Source organism: Balaenoptera musculus, chromosome 11 (genome assembly GCF_009873245.2).
Source record: "Balaenoptera musculus isolate JJ_BM4_2016_0621 chromosome 11, mBalMus1.pri.v3, whole genome shotgun sequence".
Taxonomy (NCBI): Eukaryota; Metazoa; Chordata; class Mammalia; order Artiodactyla; family Balaenopteridae; genus Balaenoptera; species Balaenoptera musculus.
The window spans coordinates 66,851,985-66,872,397 of record NC_045795.1 but is presented as its reverse complement, the minus strand read 5'-3'; the positions used below and the strand labels follow the sequence as shown (position 1 = coordinate 66,872,397).

Here is a 20,413-nt window from a genome sequence, read left to right as displayed (position 1 = left end):
GATGTCTATCTACACTGTGAATTTTTCTTCCCTTTTGTGAAGGTTCCTTTCCGCCAAATTTTTAAAAATTACGTTTTATTTTTATTTTTTGCAGGTTTGCATGCATCCCCACAACGTTCTGTCTGATGTGGTGAACTACACACTGTGGTTAATGGAATGTTCTCATGCTTCAGGATGCTGCCATGCTACCATGTTTTTCTCAATCTGCTTCTCCTTCCGGGCTGTATTGGAACTCTTTGACCGCTATGATGGTCTTCGTCGTCTGGTGAACTTGGTGAGGTTCTTCAGTGGCTTCTCTTTGTGAGGAGCGGGGGTCCTGCTTGTCTGGGCTGCCCTTCAGTGGCATTGAAGAGAGGAAGCTTCTGACTGGAGGAATTTTGCTATCATTTTTATGGATGAAGTCTTTTTTCCTCCTTCATTTACAAGTTTCTTTTCCTCTTAAGAGGACTATACCACTGTAAACTTGCCTTGAATATAGTAATCTTACAGGGGGAATTGCTTGATCCTTCTAAAAAGCAACAGTTTTGTGCCTCTCTGTCTTTCAACATGATTGAAAACTATGTAATTTTTCAATATAGGTTTAATGTTTTGCTTTCATATGGCTACTCTTAGCATGTTGTATGGACAGATGTACTTTGATGTTTGTCAATCTTCATGAGCACAAAAGTTGATTGAAGTCTTTCTCCTCTCCTTTTACTTTTCTCTTCCTCTTTGTTCTTCCTCCTCTTTTGCCCCATTCTTTTGCCTCTTTCTTAATAGATCAGTACTTTGGAGATTCTAAATTTGGAAGATCAGGGTGCTCTTCTGAGTGATGATGAAATATTTGCTAGCCGCCAAACTGGGAAACATACCTGCATGGCCTTGCGCAAGTACTTTGAGGCTCACCTGGCCATTAAATTGGAACAAGTGAAGCAGTCACTTCAGAGGACTGAGGGTGGCATTCTTGTTCATCCTCAACCCCCGTACAAGGTGAGAGGACCTTGTCTAAAAAGGAAACGTTGTTAGCACTGTCTGTAGCATCTTGGGCCTGAAATGCACATTCATATCAGTGGAGTCCACGTGGGATGTACATTGTTGGATTATACTTGCACTGTGTGGAGGCAGAATACTTGAAAATGGATGTAGGGAATTCCCTGGTGGTCCAGTGGTAGGACTTAACATTTTCGCTGCAGTGGCTTGGGTTTGATCGCTGGTTGGGGAACTAAGATCCTGCAAGTCACACGGTGTGGCCAAAAAAACCCACAAAAAAACAAGAAAAAAGAAAATGGATATATCGAGGACTTATTTTGCTCCCAGTTGTAAGTTTCTATTTCTGGGATACTAGAACTAAAAGATGAACTGAGATGTCTGTAAAAGGGCTTTCTTTTATGGAAAGTACTAGATATTCTACCTTCTTCTGTGTGGAATTTTTTTCTGAAAGGGTGCATCTATAATTCCACTTCACTGTCATTTTTGAACTTAGTATGTTTTGGAACAAAGATTAGTATCTGCGTGTTTTAAAAATCACAGATTGAAAAGAAACCAATTATTTTACGTGGTGCTTCTTTTTCTTTTTAAGCTGTGAAATATATGCACCAGTGATTTGAACATTTTGCTACCTTTTTGGGCAAAATGTATTATGAGTCTAGTTATAAATAAAAGATTAAACATCATTTATATATATTCATTGTTTCACATGTGGGCTGTGGACTCAAGAAGTGTGGGATTTGAAAGCTATTATTACTTAGCTTTATTATTAAAATCTGTTGACCACTGAGCTCTGCTGGAGAAGATAGCAGGCAGATTGAGTTATTTAATAATATGTATCTCTGGGCTTCCCTGGTGGTGCAGTGGTTAAGAAGCTGCCTGCCAATGCAGGGGACACGGGTTCGAGCCCTGGTCTGGGAAGATCCCACATGCCGCAGAGCAGCTAAGCCCGTGTGCCACAACTACTGAGGCTGCAAGTCACAACTACTGAGCGCACGAGCGTAGAGCCCATGCTCTGCAACAAGAGAAGCCACTGCAATGAGAAACCTGTGCACCACAACGAAGAGTAGCCCCCACTCACCGCAACTAGAGAAAGCCCTCGCGCAGCAACAAAGACCCAATGCAGCCAAAAATAAATTAATTAATTAAAAAATAATAATAATATGTATCTCTCCTTTTAGGCATGTTCATATACTCATGAACAGATTGTGGAAATGATGGAGTTTTTGATAGAATATGGCCCAGCGCAGCTATATTGGGAGCCAGCTGAAGTCTTCCTCAAACTTTCTTGTGTCCAACTCTTGTTGCAGCTTATTTCTATTGCTTGTAATTGGAAGACCTATTATGCAAGGTGGGACCATGAAGTTAAGAGTCTGCTTTTTGCTAAAGTTAATGTTGGTTTTGACATAGTGTATGCTTAACAAACATTTGTTGAATTGAATTGAAATTTTGGACTTGAATCTGAGAAACTAGATTAAGCATGATAATTAAGCATGATAATATCATTTTAAATTTATAGAGTGCTTGGTCATGGTGATTATAAATACTGCAAAATAGGCAAGGATCATTATCTGTACTCTTACAGAAGTTACATAATCTACATGGCTACAGCTGCAGAGGTGGGGTTGAAGTCCTGTCTGGACACTGGAATCCAGTATTCTTTGGTACTTAGACTTTAAATCTCTCTCTATTGCTTGACAACCATATATAATATTTATCTTACCTTCACATAAAACTGTATTTTTTGCTCTTGTTATGATTTTCACCATTCAGTTGAAAACAGAGCAAAGTGGGACAAGGCTCAGGGAAAAACAGGTAATGGAATCAGGAGGTTGGGTAGGTTCTATTTGAGGATGATATAAAAAGAATTAAAACTATATTTTGGAAAAGGTGGAGTCTGAAGGGAAGATAGTAACAAAATTTATAAACAGTGGTTCTTGACCTCCTTTCCCTATCCACCCACTGCCATAAAGACAAGAGGTGCTTATTTAGGGTGCATATAGCTTGTTTGCTAAATCCCAGGATAATTAAATCTAGAGGAATACTTTTGGAGTGGCCATTTTCAAACTTTTTGGTCTCAAGATCCCTTTACTGTATTAAAAATTATTAGAACCCCAAAAAGCTTTTGTTTTTACATCTATTGATATTTAACATATTGGAAATTAAAACTGAGAAAATATAAAAATATTTATTTATTTAAAAATAATCTGAACCCATTGCTTTTTTAGCATTTTTTATGAAAAGTTTCCAAAATAAAACCAGGTGATTTCAGCAAGTTTTTAAAATGTCTGGTTTAATATCTCATATCTGCTTCTATATTCAATCTTTTGTGACATCACACATGACAAGCCTCTGGAAAGCTCTACTATACACTCTTGAAAGAATGAGAGTGAGGAAGGAAAATAACATCTTAGTGTTATTATAAAAATAGTTTTTATATCTCAGTACCTTTTGAAAGAGTCTCAGAGGCTCCTAGGGTCCCCTAACCACACTTCAAGAACCACTGTTTTAAAGTAGGTTATTATATTTACTTGGAGAACATTGCTTTAAAGATGATGGAAACTCAGAAGATAATGAGGAAGGTTATAAATACATTTTTTGAGTGGTAAATTCATATTTGATTACATAAGAAAATATAAATATGTCCTTTAAAAGCTTAACTTTAAAAATAAAATTAAATACTTGTTTTTGCTTAGAATATATAAAACTTTAGAAATGAAAATTATTCTTAGCCACTGTTAATTTCTTTAGTCTTTTTTCCATAATGTATGTAAATATACATAATTGAGATTATAGTATTTAATCAAACTCATCTTTTAAATGAAATATCTCAAAATACATAAAGATACAGAGAATAATATAACAACTACTCCATAACCAGGGTTGGCATTTGCTGTATTTGCTTCTTTTTCAGTTCCTTTCCATTTTCTGCCTCCTGAGAGTGACCAGTCTTCTGAACTTGGTGTGCATTCTCTCCATTCATTTTTTTATGCTATACATATGTGTGGGTGTGTAAACAATAATATATTACTTTTGTATGTTTTAAAGTTATATAAAGTATTATCCTATATATGTCTTTTGCAGCTTGCTTTTTTCACCCTTATTTTTATTTATTTACTTTTTAAATATAAGTTTCAGGTATACAGCCACGCTTACGTGTTTGAGATTTATGTGTTGATATTTATTTGAACTCTTGTATTTCTGTACTGTAGTTTATTCTCCTATTGATGAACATTTAGTGTCTTTTGTTTCTTTTTTTCCTGTTAAATGAATGGTACCACAAACCTCTTTTTGGAGTCTCTCTTGAGGATATGATGTGTGTAACCTGGGTTCTAGTGTGTCTTCATTTCATCTATAGTGGATGTTGCCAAGTTGCTTGGAAAATGCTCATACTATTTTCTTCTCCCACAGCAGTCTATGGGAGTTTTCATTTTTATACCTTCTTGCCAATACTTGGTATTGTCAGATTTAAAATTTTATATCTTAGTTTTCTATTTCATTAATGTTGTATTTTGAGCCTTTTCATTTGTCCTTTAGAGTTCTTTGAAAATAATTGTCAGTAGCTGCAAAGTAGTTCATCATATGAGAGTACCATAATTTAACACATATATTCCTTTTGTCTGTGTAAGTTTTCTTAATTCTTTTGCTGTCCATGATGTGTTAATGGAGATCTTAATACATAAATACTTGTTTGTATTGAATACTTCTGATTATTTCCTTAGGACAGATTCCTAGAGGTGAAATTCCTGGGCCAAAGGTTATGAACGTTTTAAGAACTTTGTTTCATATTTCCAAATTATTTTCTGAAAAGAGCATCCTTATTTCTACTCCCACCAAAAGTTTGAGAGCGTTTGTCTCTGTACATCTTCATCAGCATTGGGGATTATCCCTTGTTTTTAATCTTAGCAGTCTGATAGGTGAAAATTCCGTCCCCGTGTTTTTTGAAATTAAAGTTGTGGTGACTTACAGGCCCTTCCTGATGCCATGGCTAGGGACGGAGCCATAGTCCCTACTACATCAGTAGTAGTTCTGATCCATTGTCTCTCTCTTTTAGCTGTTGTTGTTTCTTGTGGCTGTATCCTAGTTTCCCTTTGACTAATTCTTCTTCCTGTCCAGGAATGACACCGTGCGCTTTGCTTTGGATGTTTTGGCTATTCTCACTGTTGTGCCAAAAATTCAGCTCCAGTTGGCAGAATCAGTGGATGTGCTGGATGAGGCTGGCTCCACCGTCTCCACTGTAGGTAGGTTGTAGCTTGCCATTTTTGTTATTACGTGGTCTTTGTTTTCCTTTGCCATTCTGGTTGTTACTTACCTGACCTAATTTTACAGTATTAGAACAGAAGGTAGTAGAGGAGGGTACCTTGTAAGTCTTATAAGTCATGCCATTAGTTTCATATAAGGGAGTCATGGTAGTGAATTCAGGTTTTCTGGATGGTATAGGCATTTCCTCTATAATTGTACATGTGCATTCCTGAAAACCTTGTACTCTGCAGAGTGTTGTGCTAAAAATAGAATTTATGAGAAAAATAGATTGGGGCAGACAGTAAAAAAATTAAGCAACTTTGTAATCTGAGCCCTAACAAAAATAGTAATTGGCAAGCAGTGCAGAATGGATAGAAGCTATTATACACAAAAACAAAAGGAAAATACACTTTGTTTGAAAATACCCTTTATTAAGAGCAGGGCTGATGAGGGCTGCTGCTAAGGTGAGCATGGCAAGTTGTGCGACTGGCTGTGGGACCTGGGGTGCACCACTCTGGGGAGAAAGCCCAAGGCATAGCCACTTGTTTTTACCTTGCTGCCACTATAGCAGCCAGGCTGAGGGCTTTTTCCTTTCCTGCTGAAGGTTTTTATTTATTCCCACTATTTTTGCTCTACTTACCCAGGAAAGTTTGTACATGACCCTGGGTGACTTCCACATAATACTGACGTCATTCCCCTATTTAACAACTGCATACAAGGTATTATGTCATAAAGATGCATTGTAGTAGAACTGATTGCATTTTATACAAACTATTGCTTATACTTTTTTTTTAAAAAGTGTAGTTTTCTTTAAAGTGGAACAAAATGAATAGAACTCTAAATTCTGACTCTGGAATAACCGTTGAAGTTGGCCATTAGTTTTATGAGAAATAATATAAAATGTTTATTTTTTCCCCAATAGGTATCAGCATTATTTTGGGAGTGGCTGAGGGTGAGTTCTTTATTCATGATGCTGAAATTCAGAAGTCAGCACTTCAGATTATCATCAATTGTGTGTGTGGCCCGGATAACAGAATTTCTAGTATTGGCAAATTTATCTCTGGAACTCCTCGGAGAAAGCTGCCTCAGACTCCCAAAAGCAGTGAGCACACTCTGGCCAAGATGTGGAATGTGGTCCAGTCCAACAATGGCATCAAGGTGCTTCTGTCCTTACTCTCCATCAAGATGCCCATCACAGATGCAGACCAGATCCGGGCCCTGGCCTGCAAGGCCCTGGTGGGCCTGTCTCGCAGTAGCACTGTCCGGCAGATCATCAGCAAACTGCCCCTTTTCAGCAGCTGTCAAATCCAGCAACTGATGAAAGAGCCTGTGCTGCAGGACAAGCGCAGTGACCATGTCAAGTTCTGCAAGTATGCTGCTGAGCTCATTGAACGGGTGTCAGGAAAGCCACTTCTCATTGGCACTGATGTGTCCCTGGCACGACTGCAGAAAGCAGATGTTGTTGCCCAGTCAAGGATCTCCTTTCCTGAGAAAGAGCTGCTTCTGCTGATACGAAACCATCTCATTTCTAAAGGGCTTGGGGAGACAGCAACTGTGCTGACGAAAGAGGCTGACCTGCCCATGACTGCTGCCTCCCATTCTTCTGCCTTCACCCCAGTCACTGCTGCTGCTTCTCCTGTTTCTCTTCCCCGTACCCCTCGCATCGCCAATGGCATTGCAACTCGACTGGGCAGCCATGCTGCTGTGGGTGCCTCTGCCCCTTCTGCCCCCACTGCTCATCCTCAGCCACGGGCCTCCCAGGGTTCACTAGCTCTGCCTGGCCCGTCTTATGCAGGCAACTCCCCTTTGATTGGTAGGATCAGTTTTATCAGAGAGAGGCCATCACCCTGCAATGGCAGGAAAATCAGAGTGTTGCGGCAGAAGTCGGACCATGGCGCCTACAGCCAAAGCCCAGCCATAAAGAAGCAGTTGGACAGACATCTTCCTTCCCCACCTACGCTGGACAGTATCATCACAGAATATCTTAGAGAGCAACATGCTCGCTGCAAGAACCCAGTTGCCACCTGCCCACCTTTCTCTCTCTTTACTCCTCACCAATGTCCTGAGCCAAAACAGAGGCGGCAAGCGCCAATAAACTTTACCTCAAGGCTAAACCGCAGGGCATCATTTCCAAAGTATGGAGGGGTGGATGGCGGATGCTTTGATAGGCACCTTATCTTTAGCAGGTAAGGAGAGGTTACCTCACTTCCTGGGAATTGGAATGATTTTTCTATTTAAGTCAAAGTATGTGGGCAATATCAGCATAAAGTAATTAGTCCAGAAAACCATCTGTTGGCCTGAAATACCAGGAATTATCACTGTGTGAATACATGAGCAATGTGACTATACCCCCTTTAGTCAACCATGGGTTCCTCATGTGATTATTGGCAATATGTTGTTAAGATACTGTGTTCTTACTATAACTAGTATGTTTTCTAGAACCCATGCAACAATCTGTCCCTAACTAGGCTCTCAAGTTTGTTTTTGTGCTGGTCCAAGTTGTCTCCTCTTCTCATTCCTTAAAAATCTTAAGTGAAGGTCATGGTATCCCAGGTTTTACACATGGGAATTTTTGTTATTGCTAAAATTTTTAAGTGAAGGTCATTTTCTCTCTTTTAAAATGAAGATGAACCACTGAAGGTCACTGATATTTTGGAAGAACCCATTTGAAACATAAATGCTTTGTTTTTCCTTCTGTCCTTCTAACAAGAGTTTTCTTTTTCTGAGTCCTTGCCTGTTCTTTGTCTCTGATTCTCTTTTGTTTGCTTAGGTTCCGTCCTATTTCAGTGTTCCGGGAAGCCAATGAGGATGAGAGTGGCTTCACCTGTTGTGCATTCTCAGCACGAGAGCGGTTCTTGATGCTTGGCACCTGCACTGGGCAATTGAAGCTCTATAATGTGTTTAGTGGACAGGAGGAGGCCAGCTATAACTGTCACAACTCAGCTATCACACACCTTGAACCTTCCAGGGTAAAGGTCCCTTCCTAGGTTATTCTCAGTCATTCTTCTAGGATAGGTTGGTAAACTGTGGGCTTGTGGTCTGACTGGTTGCCTGTATTTGTGCATAAAGTTTTATTGGAACACAGCTATGCTCGTACGTTTATGTATTGTCATGGCTACTTCTATGCTACCACGACAGAGTTGAGTACTGTAGTTGCATGCAACACAGACCATATGGCCTGCATAAACCTAAAGTATTTACTATCTGGCCCTGTGTTTGCCAACCCTTGTTCTAAGACCTGAACATAGACAGATTTTTAATTTGCTTCATTTGGAAACAGAGATTATCAACTATGACCACTAAAGTTTTCTTTTTGTGTTGGAAGGAAATCTCAAAGTACTGTGAATTTTTAGGAGAACAAGCATATGATTCCAGTGGTAGTTCACAGTTTATTAACACTATTCTATGGATGAAATTGATGCCTTTGCTGTTTCTAAAAGTCAAGACTGTTAAGATGACAAGAATAATTTTCCTAATTTTAAAGTAAAGGAGGTTGACCTTTTATTGGGCTTTCTCTTTGAAAAGCCTTTAAGAATCCTTAGCTAGGAAGTCTAACAACTGTTTCCAGTTGACTGATATTTCAGATGAGAGAGATGGAGAAATATGGCCAAATATTAAGAAAGGAGGAACCATCTTTGACATCTTTCCAAGTGTCGCATCCCCCCACCCCCTGCCTTGGAACTATTATATTTTAGGAGGATTTAATATTCTCTTAAATTCAGTTATTTTTTAGGACATAGGAGGTACATGTTACTTAAGTCCTAGCAGCTTCTGACCATTTCTTGGTTCCTAAAAGTTTGTTTTCTTTATAATCCAACAATATATTTTATATTTTAGAATGCTAATGGAAGATGGCATTTATATAAACACATGATTACCCACCTTGGGCCTCCCATCTTCTTTTAGGACGGGTCCTTGCTGCTGACATCTGCTACTTGGAGCCAGCCTCTGTCTGCACTTTGGGGAATGAAATCAGTATTTGATATGAAGTATGTATCTACTTTTATCACCTAGTCTCTCTGTTTTACAATTTATCCCCTTCATCTGATTCTTTGATTTAAAGGCTTTTGGGAAGAAGAGGAATGCTATAAGTTATATTGCTGACTTCTCTCTTCCTCATCTGTGGTACATGTTTAATAAGATTTTATTTTTCTTAATTCCTGGGTTTTCTTACCAGGTATATACATTCCCATCACACAGCAGACCCTTCACTAATCCAGAATGGCACATCTGCGTATTTTCTCACGTTCACATGTGTACATTGCTGTCTTTGCTGGAGCATATTTCAAAGGCACATGTACCCTGTTAGCCATTTCTTTAACCAGGTAGTTTCCATTAATTGTTTTGGATCTGCTTGGACAAACTGGTGGAGGGGATTTTTGTTTTAATCTTACGTGTACAATTTTTTCCTCTTTGGGAGCTGAGAATCTTAGGTGAGTATAGTCAGGCAAGAGGCTGAGGATCACGTTATTTTCAGTCAGTTGAATAATTATGTCCCAAAGGTCAGTTACATCAGTACTTCTGTTGTTTGTTCATAGGCATTCCTTCACAGAAGATCACTATGTTGAGTTCAGTAAGCACTCTCAGGATCGGGTCATAGGCACAAAAGGAGACATTGCCCATGTAAGTACTTGAGAATCCACTTCTTTCAAGTGATTTGTCTATTTGTTTATACTGAAATTTTCTGGACTGAGTGTGAGGACTTCAAGTCCTGTGGGTGACGAGAAATTACTCAGTGATATTCTTTCCAGATAGAATCTGGAAGTGTAATGAAGTAATTCTGAGCTATATGGGAAAAATGTGAAAAGAACTTAATCTGACAATTTGAGAACTATTTCATTAGCAGAGCAGATATTTTCAAACACTAAGTTTTAGATGAAATAAAGTCCCTGCCTTTATGGAGCCTCACTGGGGAGACAATGAATAAAGAAGCAAATATATAGTATGTCAGGTGGTAAGTGCTGCCAAGGAAAAGAAAGCAGGGTAAGAGGTAGGAAGTGCTTGGTTGTGGTGTGGGGGACTTCCCTTTTTATCTAGGAAATCAGTGTCACTGACTGGGTAATGTTTAAGCAGCGTCTTGAAGGAAGTGTGGGCATCATGCAGATGTCTGGGGAAAAGTGATCTAAGATGGGGAATGGCAAGGGGAAAGCCCTTACTTGGGAGGTGGGAGGAAGAAGGTGGGGTAAGAGCTGAGGTCAGTGGTGGGGCATAGCATGTAGCCTCTTGCAATGTGTTGTTTAAGACGTTTGGCTTTTCCTCTGAGTGAGATGCAGACACTGGAGGGTGAGCAAGAAAGCACATGACTGGATGTAAAGTTCCTAAAGTGTGAGTCTGGTTTCTGTGAGAAAGCAAGAGGAGGCTTTCCAGTTAGGAGGGTGTTGTGCCAGCTAATATGTGAGAGCTGCAGTGGGGCTGTGCCTAGGTGGGCGTGGTGGAGGCAATGAGAACTGATGCAGCTGGGCCCTGGGGTTTTGGATACATGGAGTTTGTGATTCTCTTAGACACTCAAATAGGGAATGGGCAGTTGAATATACAAATTGGGGGTTCAGGAGAAAAGTCTGGGGTGGGAGATATAAATATGGGAGTTGTTCACTTGTCGACAGTATGAACCGTGAACTTGGATGAGGTCATTCAGGAGGCTAGAGAAGAGAAGTGTGAGGACAGAGTCCTGGCATGTGCTCGTATTTAGAAGTTGCCCGTGTGAGAAGGAACTTGGGAAGGAGAACAAAGAGTGTGGCCAGTTAGGTAGCAGGAGACCTCAGGAAAAAGATGTGCTCTAAAAGGCAAGGGAAGACTCTTTTGAGGAAGGATTGATCTCCTGGGTCAGAAACTGCTGATAGGTTGCATAAGATGAGAATTGAGGGAATTCCCTGGCGGTTCATTGGTTAGGACTCTGGGCTTTCACTGCTGAGGGCTGGGGTTCGATCACTGGTCGGGGAACTAAGATTCTGCAAGCTGTGTGGCGTGGCCAAAAAAAAAAAAAGAATGAGAATTGAGAAGTGACCTTTGACTAACCATGTGGAGGTCATTGTTAACCACGTCAGGAGCCAGTTGTGTGCACTGGGATGAAAAATCTGATTAGAGTGGGTTCACGAGAGAAGAGGAGAGAAGTGGAGACACTGAGTATAGACAAGTCTTTTGAAGTATTTTGCTGAAAAATAAAGAGAAGAGGGGGTAGTAGCTTGAGGTGGGGGATATGGAGTGGTGAAGGGAGGGTTTCTCCCAAACTTAATTTGAAAATGTTAAAATATATAGAAGAGTTGAAATAGTAGTACATGTAACTACCACCTAGATTCATCAGTTTAGTATTTTGCCATAGTTTCTTTCTGTGTAAATATGTGTGTTTTTCTGAATCATAGAAAGTAAGTTGCAGACATTTTATGCCTAACTCTTATAACATGTATATCCTAGCAATAATGACATTTTATTACATAATCACTCTGTTATCAAATATAAGAAAATTTATAGTAATTCCTGAATATCATCTAATATCCATCCCATACTCAGTTTTCCCGATTGTTCCTGATGTGTTTGGTTTCAAATGTTTTTTTTTTTTTTTTTTTGAACCAGGATCCAGCCAAGATTCATATATTGCATTTGGTTGTTATGTCTCACTAATGTTTTAAAGCCAAGAACCATTTCTCCAGTTTTCATGACATTGACTTTTGAAGAGACCAGGCTAGTTGTCTTGTCCCACGATCTGGATTTGTTTGTTTCCTTGTGGTGTCTCCCTATTTGTTCCTCTATTAAAGGAGGATTTTTTAAAAAGATTGGCTATATTACAGCATGTCTGTAAGCTGATGGGAAAGATCTGGTCTCTGCATGGGTTGCACATTGTAGACTTTGGATAGTATATTGAGAGATTTTAAGGAGAAAAGGGCATTTCGTTGATGCCTTTCTCCAAAAAGTAACCTATAAGAGTATTCTATGAGTAATGTTGGTTAGTCCACATGGAGAGTTTCTCAGTTTCAGTCTTAGAAACATTTTCTGTTTCTTGAAAGTGGGATGGGGAAGAAGAGGGTTTTCTTATCCCTACTGCAGTCTCACTTCTTATTTTCTTACTTGTGGCAAAGAGACTTTTCAAACCTTGAATGGGAACCAAAGTACATAAACTTTGCTTGTATGGGTGTGGTCTTCCTATTTTCCAGTTATTTTCAATGTTAGGCCTTTTATAATTTTGATGGGCTTTGGAAAGCGTGAGAGATATTTTACGCAGCTTCTGTTTGAATTTGTCAGTGGATGGATTCGTCTGATTTTTCTCTTCCCACCCCTTCTTCTCTAAAGATTTATGATATTCAGACTGGCAACAAGCTGTTGACTCTGTTTAACCCAGATCTTGCCAACAACTACAAGAGGAACTGTGCCACCTTTAATCCTACAGATGATCTTGTCTTAAATGATGGCGTCCTCTGGGATGTCCGCTCTGCACAGGCCATCCACAAGTTTGACAAGTTCAACATGAACATCAGTGGCGTTTTCCATCCGAATGGGCTGGAGGTCATCATTAATACTGAGATTGTATCCTTTATGCCCATGTCTTAATTGCCATTTGTTACCTAGTTTGTAATGTAGAAATTATTTATCTTTCTACCAATACCTGGTCGAAGTATCCACACAGGTAAATAACCTGGTTTTTTTCCTTTGGTTTGAAGTATTATTGAATCTCTAGTGGATTCTTGTTGATATTGGTAATTATCGTTGACTTTTACTAGCATGTTTTCTTTGTATTGGGAAGTGACCAGATTACTCCCTCCCACTTCCCCAGGTGTCAGATTGACTTTTATCTGTCTTCAGAAGGATTTTACTTTTGCTCTATAGAAATCACACATAAGAGTAAAAAGAAGTGCTACTATTGGGAGAGAGGGAGCTCATGTAGTTTTTATGTATATGAGGATATCATAGGAGATTTTCAGGGTCATTATTCAGTAATATGCATTCTACATGCTTTTGCTTTATCTTGATCTTGTTGACTTTTAAAGCATTAATACCTAGAAGGAGGGGAAAAGAAAGTGGTATTTCAGAATTTCCCTCATGAGGTTAAATAAGTTTTGGGGAAAATAGTTTTCCTTGACCTTTCCCCTCCTAGTGGGACCTTCGTACTTTCCATCTTTTACACACAGTTCCTGCTCTAGATCAGTGTCGCGTGGTGTTCAACCACACGGGGACAGTGATGTATGGAGGTAATAAACTTTTCACTTTTCATTATTCTCTTTCTCCCTTCTCTCCCCACTCATTTAATTTGATACTTCCTATTTAGAAATATCTGTCAAATGTGAATTGAAAAACATTTCAAAGTTGTAACATAAAAGATAAAATAATAGTACAAATGGTGACAAAATTTGTTGATGAGAATAATGTTAGAGTGGAGGGCCACTGGCTTTGAAGATAACAAGTAAATCTTGTACAGAAAGAAATTTCATGAGTAATTTACCATGCGTATCATGATGAACTTAAAAACCTTTTTTGTCTTGTGATTTTTGTACGCTTTCAGCTGTAACAGTTGTTGGAAGCTAGATGAGAGGTTGAGGATATTGTTGGGATATGCAAGGAGGATGCTTTGAGAGGAATTTACTACAGGGAAACTCTCTGAAGTCTTGATTGTCCATTAATATTTTCTGCAGTTGTGAATAGGGGATGTTTCTGATTCTAATAGTATTTTGCTTCCCTTTCCCATTTCCCCTTTCCGTCCCAATTAGCTATGTTGCAGGCAGATGATGAAGATGACTTAATGGAAGAGAGGATGAAAAGCCCTTTTGGATCATCCTTCCGAACATTTAATGCAACTGATTACAAACCTATCGGTAAGTGTGAAGGTCAGGTATTGATGATTTTGTCTTGTTTTGGTGTTCCTTATTTAAGATCCTCCATTTTCTGAGAGAATTATAATTTTTCTGCTTTTGAAAAGCAGAGGAGTTAGGGAAATATTTATGAACAGTCACCTTGAATTCCTTTAACAGAAAGGCTGGTTTTAAGATCACAGCAGTAGTCTAGTCCTGAGTCTTGTCACATTCTGTTTTCCAGCGACCATTGATGTGAAACGGAACATTTTTGACCTATGTACAGACACCAAAGACTGCTATCTTGCTGTCATCGAGGTAAAGGGAGCTAGAAGAAATCCTACTGTTTTATTCTGATATTTAAGATCATTTTCAACTTATACTCCAGACATTTTTGTCTGTTAATGTGTTCTAAAGATGATGCATTTCTGGTGATAGATTATGATAATCTACTCATCTGATGGGGAGATACACAGTATAAGAGAAGTAGGGAAATCCTGATATAGAGCATTGTGGAGCGTCCCATCTCCTATTATCCTGGACTCACACTGTCATCCCTTTCTTAGAGGAGTCAATCTTTCTCTAGAACGTACTTGGAACAGTGTTGTTCCCAGGGATGGTGGTCTCTCCCTTGCTGTCCAGGCCTTCTCATCCTGTTTTTCTTTCCCTCTCTGTGTCCTAGGCATAACATTTTCAGAATCAGTTCAAGAATTTTGGGTATTGGAAGCTTTGATAGTTACAGGGTCAAGGTGTGTGAGTGCCAGTCATAGCTGAGGTGCGGATATGGGCCTTTTAAAAACTAACTTCTTGTGGACTGGGTGTTCTATTTCAGAACCAAGGCAGCATGGAGTCTCTGAACATGGACACGGTGTGCAGGCTGTATGAAGTAGGCAGGCAGCGTCTGGCAGAGGATGAGGATGAAGAGGAGGACCAGGTTAGTGGCCTTTGAAATTTCTTTCTGCTGAATAATGCTTTATTAGAAATTATGCATTTCTGCTTTTAGTTATAGGGTTTTTCTTTTCTTTTTTTTTTTTTAAGATTTTTGCTATAGGGGTGTTTGCTACCTGTTAGCATATTCTGAAGGCCTGTCATGTGTCCTTGATCACTGAAACTCATTAGAAGAAAGCAGATTTTTATTATTACAAGACTTTAAGGAGTATCTGATAGTCCTGTGAGTTCCATTTACAGATTAATTTGCAGGTCAGCAATCTCTGATTTTGTTTTAGAGATTTCCTTGTACTCAACCTCAAAACCAATGCCCCGTCTGGCTTCAGGATAAGCAGGCCCCCATTTTCTCAATGTCAATACAAAACCGAAAAGTCACTCTGCTGAGCTGGATCATAGAAATGGCTTAACCTCTATAAAGTTCTGGTTTGCATTTTCTCAGTTTTATGGCATAGTCTATTTTCAGAGTATAGAATGGAGCTTACAGGTAAAGAGAAGATATTGATGCTTTTGAGAAATTAAGCATTTATAAAATGTGGGTAGATGGTATCATGTCTCAGAATCTTAGCTTTTCCTTTTTTATAGGGGATTTTAATTTATGGTCATGTTATGCTAGGTGCTTGTCTGTGTGGTGTGTCAGTTGATGTCAGTTATGAAGAGTTTCTTAAACTTCTGAGTTTCAGCAGATCTTTCCTGTCTACTAGGCTCACACCACATTCTTTTTCTAAGGATATACTCTCTTGGCCCGATTCTCCAGACAAATCTGAGAAATGTATATTGCTGAGTAATATAAAGTTGAAAATGAACGACTAGGTTTTTACATATTTGTTGTAGATAATAAAGCAGATAAAATATCTTTTTTCCAGATCTTGGATTCATTTCTGTTTTTTCTTCCACTATGGTGTTGCTTGGTCTTGGTGCTCTATATCCTCTTTAAGGGCACAGAAGTGCCCTGAGTGAGGGCAGGGGCCACCATAGGACAAGAGGAAGCACACTTTCTTCTTTTTGCCCTGCCATTGCTCTCTCATCCTCACCCCTCCCCTATTCTTTGGTAAATCGTGCTCAGTGGTTAGGGCTAATGGAATATCTTTCTGTTAGCATTCTTCCCCAGCAGCTTGTATTTAAGATTTAAAATAATTTTTAAGAGCAAAATTTTTGAAAGTGGTAATTCTAAAAGTTTTTTTTTCGTGCAAGTCTAATACTATGGGCCAGTGACTCATGTTTTTTTCTGACAGGACTTAGTACTGACTAAGCAAGGATGATTTGTTTTGCCAGTTTGAGATTTAGGTATGTGTTCCACTATCGGGCTTTATAGGTTATGAACCTCTACTTTCTCCTCTAAATTGAATCCTTGAGTAAACCCTGTCACCTGGAATCAACAAGCTAAAACAGACTCACCTTACAGTCCTCTGTGTATACTCTCTTGATCGCCACTGTCTCTGGTAGAATGTTCTAACTGGCTAAGTATGCATTTTATTAGAGCTCAGAGATAATTCATAATCCCAAGAAATGGGTTTCTGAGCAGAGTGAGGAGAGGAGACTTGTATGTATTTGGGGTTAGTGGTCACTGTGGGATCAGAGCAGAGCCTTGTGCAGGGCTTGCTTCTTGACCCAGAGGCATCCTGTGCCAGTGCTTCCCTCGTCGGATGCCCTCTTAGGGAGGGGCAGTTTCCCAGCTCTATCTTCCCTCTCTCCTCACACACAGATAAGATAGTCATGATCTTTGTTGGATACCATGGGGATATTATTTTATAAAGCACTTTACTGAAAATGACATCCTCAGTACAATAGTTTTTGTTTTTTCTTGGATAGACTTTATTTTTTAGAGCAGCTTTAGGTTCACAGCAAAATTGAGCAGAAGGTACAGAGATTTCCCATAAATGCACTGTCCCTGTATGCATAGCCTCCCCCATGATCAACATCCCACAGCACAGTGGTACATTTGTTACAAATGATGAACCTACACTGACACATCATTATCGCTCAGAGTCCATAGTTTACATTAAGGTTCATTCTTGGTGTTACACATTCTGTGGTTTGGACAAACATGACGTGTATCCACCATTGTAGTATTGTACATAGTAGTTTCACTGCTCTAAAAATCCTCTGCGCTCCACCAATTTATTCCTCCCTCCCCTCAGCCCTTGACAACCACTGATTTTTTTTTTTTTTTAATTTGCTTTTTTTTAGAAATTCACGTTCTTTTTTATTTATTTATTTATTTATTTATGACTGTGTTGAGTCTTCGCCTCTGTGCGAGGGCTTTCTCTAGTTGCGGCAAGTGGGGACCACTCTTCATCGCGGTGCACGGGCCTCTCACCATCGCGGCCTCTCTTGTTGCGGAGCACAGGCTCCAGATGCGCAGGCTCAGCAACTGGGCCCGTGTGGCTCACGGGCCCAGTTGCTCCGTGGCATGTGGGATCTTCCTAGACCAGGGCTCGAACCCGTGTCCCCTGCATTGGCAGGCAGACTCTCAACCACTGCGCCACCAGGGAAGCCCAACCACTGATCTTTTTACTGTCTCTATAGTTTTGCCTTTTCCAGAGTGTCATATAGTTGGAATCATACAGAATGTAGCCTTTTCGATTGGCTTCTTTCATTGAGTAATACGCATTTAAGTTTGTTCCATATCTTCTCATGACTTGGTAGCTCATTTCATTTTAATGCTGAATACTATTCCATTGTTTGGGTATACCACAGTTTATTTATTCATTTACCTACTGAAGGACATCTTCATCACAGTGTTGAATAGTTTTGGCAGTTATGTTCTGGAGTAATTTGAATAAAGTTTTGGCAATTCAGAATAAAGCTCCTGTATCAACTATACCTCAAAAAAAAAAAATCAACATATTGTGTACCGTGTGCAGGTTTTTGTGTGGACGTCAGTTTTCAACTCCTTTGTGTAAATACCAAGAAGTGTTATTGCTGGATCATATGGTAAAAGTATGTTTAGTTTTATAAGAAACTGCCGAACTATCTACCAGAGTGGCTGTACCATTTTGCATTTGTCATCAATGAATGAAAGTTCCTGTTGCTCCATGTACTCACCTGCATTAGGTGCTGTCAGTGTTTTGCATTTTGGTCATTTTAATAGATATGTAGTGGTCTCACTATTTAATTAAAAATTAATAGACATTTATTCCTTTAGTTGAACAATCAAAATGTGTGGTTTAAGATTTTTTTGAGTGGAAAGGAATTTAGGTCTTGCAGTTTTGTTTTGGTTTTTTTTTTACTGAAGTATAGTTGATTTAAAATGTGTTAGTTTCAGGTGGACAGTAAAGTGATTCAGTGATATTTAGTGATATATATTTTTTATATATATATATTCTTTTTCAGATTCTTTTCCATTATAGGTTATTGCAAGATATTGAATATAATTCCCTTTGCTTATGCAGTAGTTCCTTATTGTTTATCTGTTTTCTATATAGTAGTGTATATCTATTAATCCCGAACTCCTAATTTATCCTTCACCCTTTCCCCTTTGGTAACCGTAAGTTTGTTTTCTATGTCTGTGAGTCTGTTTCTGTTTTGTAAATAGTTCATTTTTATCTTTTTTTTAGATTCCACATGTAAGTGATATGATAGGTCATATGATATTTGTCTTTTTCTGACTTACTTCACTTACTATGATAATCTCTAGGTCCATCTATGTTGCTGCAAATGGCATTTTGTTCTTTTTTTATGGCTAAGTAATATTCCATTGTATATGTGTACCACATCTTCTTTATCCATTCATCTTTTGATGGCTGTACTTAGGTTGCTTCCATGTCTTGGCTGTTGTAAATAGTGCTGCTATGAATGAATATCGGGGCACATGTATCTTTTTGAATTAGAATTTTCATCTTTTCTGGATATATGCCCAGGAGTGGGATTGCTGGATCACACGGTGACTCTGTTTTTAGGTTTTTTTTTCTTTTTTTTTAAGATTTATTTTTTATTTATGTATTTAATTTATTTTTGGCTGCATCGGGTCTTTGTTGCGGCATGCGGGATCTTCATTGAGGCATACAGGATCTTTTGTTGTGGTGCGCGGACTTCTCTCTAGTTGGCGTGTGGGTTTTCTCTTCTCTAGTTGTGTGCAGGCTCCAGGGCGCATGGGCTCTGTAGTTGTGGCACACGGGCTCTAGAGCGTGTGGGCTCTGTAGTTTGCAGCATGTGGGTTCTCTCGTTGAGGTGCATGAGCTCAGTATTTGTGGTGTGCAGGCTTAGTTGCCTCGCAGCATGTGGGATCCTAGTTCTCTAACTAGGGATCAAACCTGCGTCCCCTGCATTGTAAGGCGGATTCTTTACCACTGGACCACCAGGGAAGTCCCTATTTTTAGTTTTTTAAGGAACCTTCATACTGTTCTCCATAGTGGCTGCACCAACAGTGTAGGAGAGTTCCTTTTTCTCCACATCCTTGCCAGCATTTATTCTTTGTAGACTTTTTGAATGATGGCCATTCTGACCGGTGTGAGGTGATACCTCATTGTAGTTTTGATTTTCATTTCTCTAATAATTAGTGATGTTGAGCATCGTTTCATGTGCCTGTTGGCCATCTGTATGTCTTTGCAGAAATGTCTGTTTAGGTCTTCTGCACATTTTTTGATTGGGTTGTTTGTTTTTTTGATACTGAGCTGTATGAGCTGTTTGTATATTTTGGAAATGAAGCCCTTGTTTGTCACATCATTTGCAAATATTTTCTCCTAGTCTGTAGGTTGTCTTTTCATTTTGTTTCCCATATAATGCCTTCTTTTTTTCTTTTCTTTTTTTTTAAAGAACTAACATTTAGTGTTTATTTATTTATTTATTATTTTTTGGGTGCATTGGGTCTTCATTGCTGTGCGCAGGCTTTCTCTAGTTGCGGCGAGTGGGGACTACTCTTCGTTGTGGTGCGCAGGCTTCTCACTGCAGTGGCTTCTCTTGTGGAGCATGGGCTCTAGGCGTGAGGGCTTCAGTAGTTGTGGCACGTGGGCTCAGTAGGTGTGGCTCACGGGCTCTAGAGCGCAGGCTCAGTAGTTGTGGCGCATGGGCTTAGTTGCTCCGCAGCATGTGGGATCTTCCTGGACCAGGGCTCAAACCCGTGTCCCTTGCATTGGCAGGTGGATTCTTAACCACTGCGCCACCAGGGAAGCCCTAATGCCTTTCTTTATCTCTAGTAACTTTCCTTGGTGTGAGGTTCTTTGTCTGAAATTAATATAGCTACCCTGGCTTTCTTTCTTTCTCTCTTTCTCTTTCTCTCTTTTTGTTTTTTGGTGGCACCACATGCCTTGTCGGATCTTAGTTCCCCAACGAGGGATCGAACCCGGGGCCTCAGCAGTGAAACTGCCAAGTCCTAACTACTGGACCACTAGGAAATTCCCTACCCTGGCTTTCTTTTGATTCATGTTAGCATGGTATAGAGTTCTCTGTCCTTGTAGTTTTTTTTTTTTTTAAGATTTTTTTTTTTGATGTGGGCCATTTTTAAAGTCTGTATTGAATTTGTTAGAATATCACTTCTGTTT

The 20,413-nt window shown here is 39.4% G+C and overlaps 1 protein-coding gene across 7 annotated transcripts in view; it reads left to right on the top strand.

Moving 5' to 3' along the window:
- DCAF1 (DDB1 and CUL4 associated factor 1) overlaps window positions 1-20,413 on the top strand; it is an 85,396-nt gene that overhangs the window by 46,847 nt on the left and 18,136 nt on the right. For 6 of the 7 annotated variants that reach the window (XR_005021977.1, XM_036870439.1, XM_036870435.1 and 3 more), the window contains 13 exons: window positions 95-274; window positions 760-969; window positions 2,148-2,317; window positions 5,083-5,207; window positions 6,131-7,394; window positions 7,979-8,177; window positions 9,115-9,197; window positions 9,747-9,831; window positions 12,493-12,726; window positions 13,295-13,388; window positions 13,905-14,009; window positions 14,230-14,303; window positions 14,818-14,919. Coding sequence is in view for 5 of the 7 variants with exons in the window: in XM_036870439.1 (XP_036726334.1) it covers window positions 95-274; window positions 760-969; window positions 2,148-2,317; window positions 5,083-5,207; window positions 6,131-7,394; window positions 7,979-8,177; window positions 9,115-9,197; window positions 9,747-9,831; window positions 12,493-12,726; window positions 13,295-13,388; window positions 13,905-14,009; window positions 14,230-14,303; window positions 14,818-14,919 (2,925 nt within the window). In the remaining 2 variants the exon portion in view is untranslated. Of the gene's footprint in view, window positions 1-94; window positions 275-759; window positions 970-2,147; window positions 2,318-5,082; window positions 5,208-6,130; window positions 7,395-7,978; window positions 8,178-9,114; window positions 9,198-9,746; window positions 9,832-12,492; window positions 12,727-13,294; window positions 13,389-13,904; window positions 14,010-14,229; window positions 14,304-14,817; window positions 14,920-20,413 lie in introns of those variants that run through there. The other variant, XR_005021978.1, reaches the window with a different exon arrangement.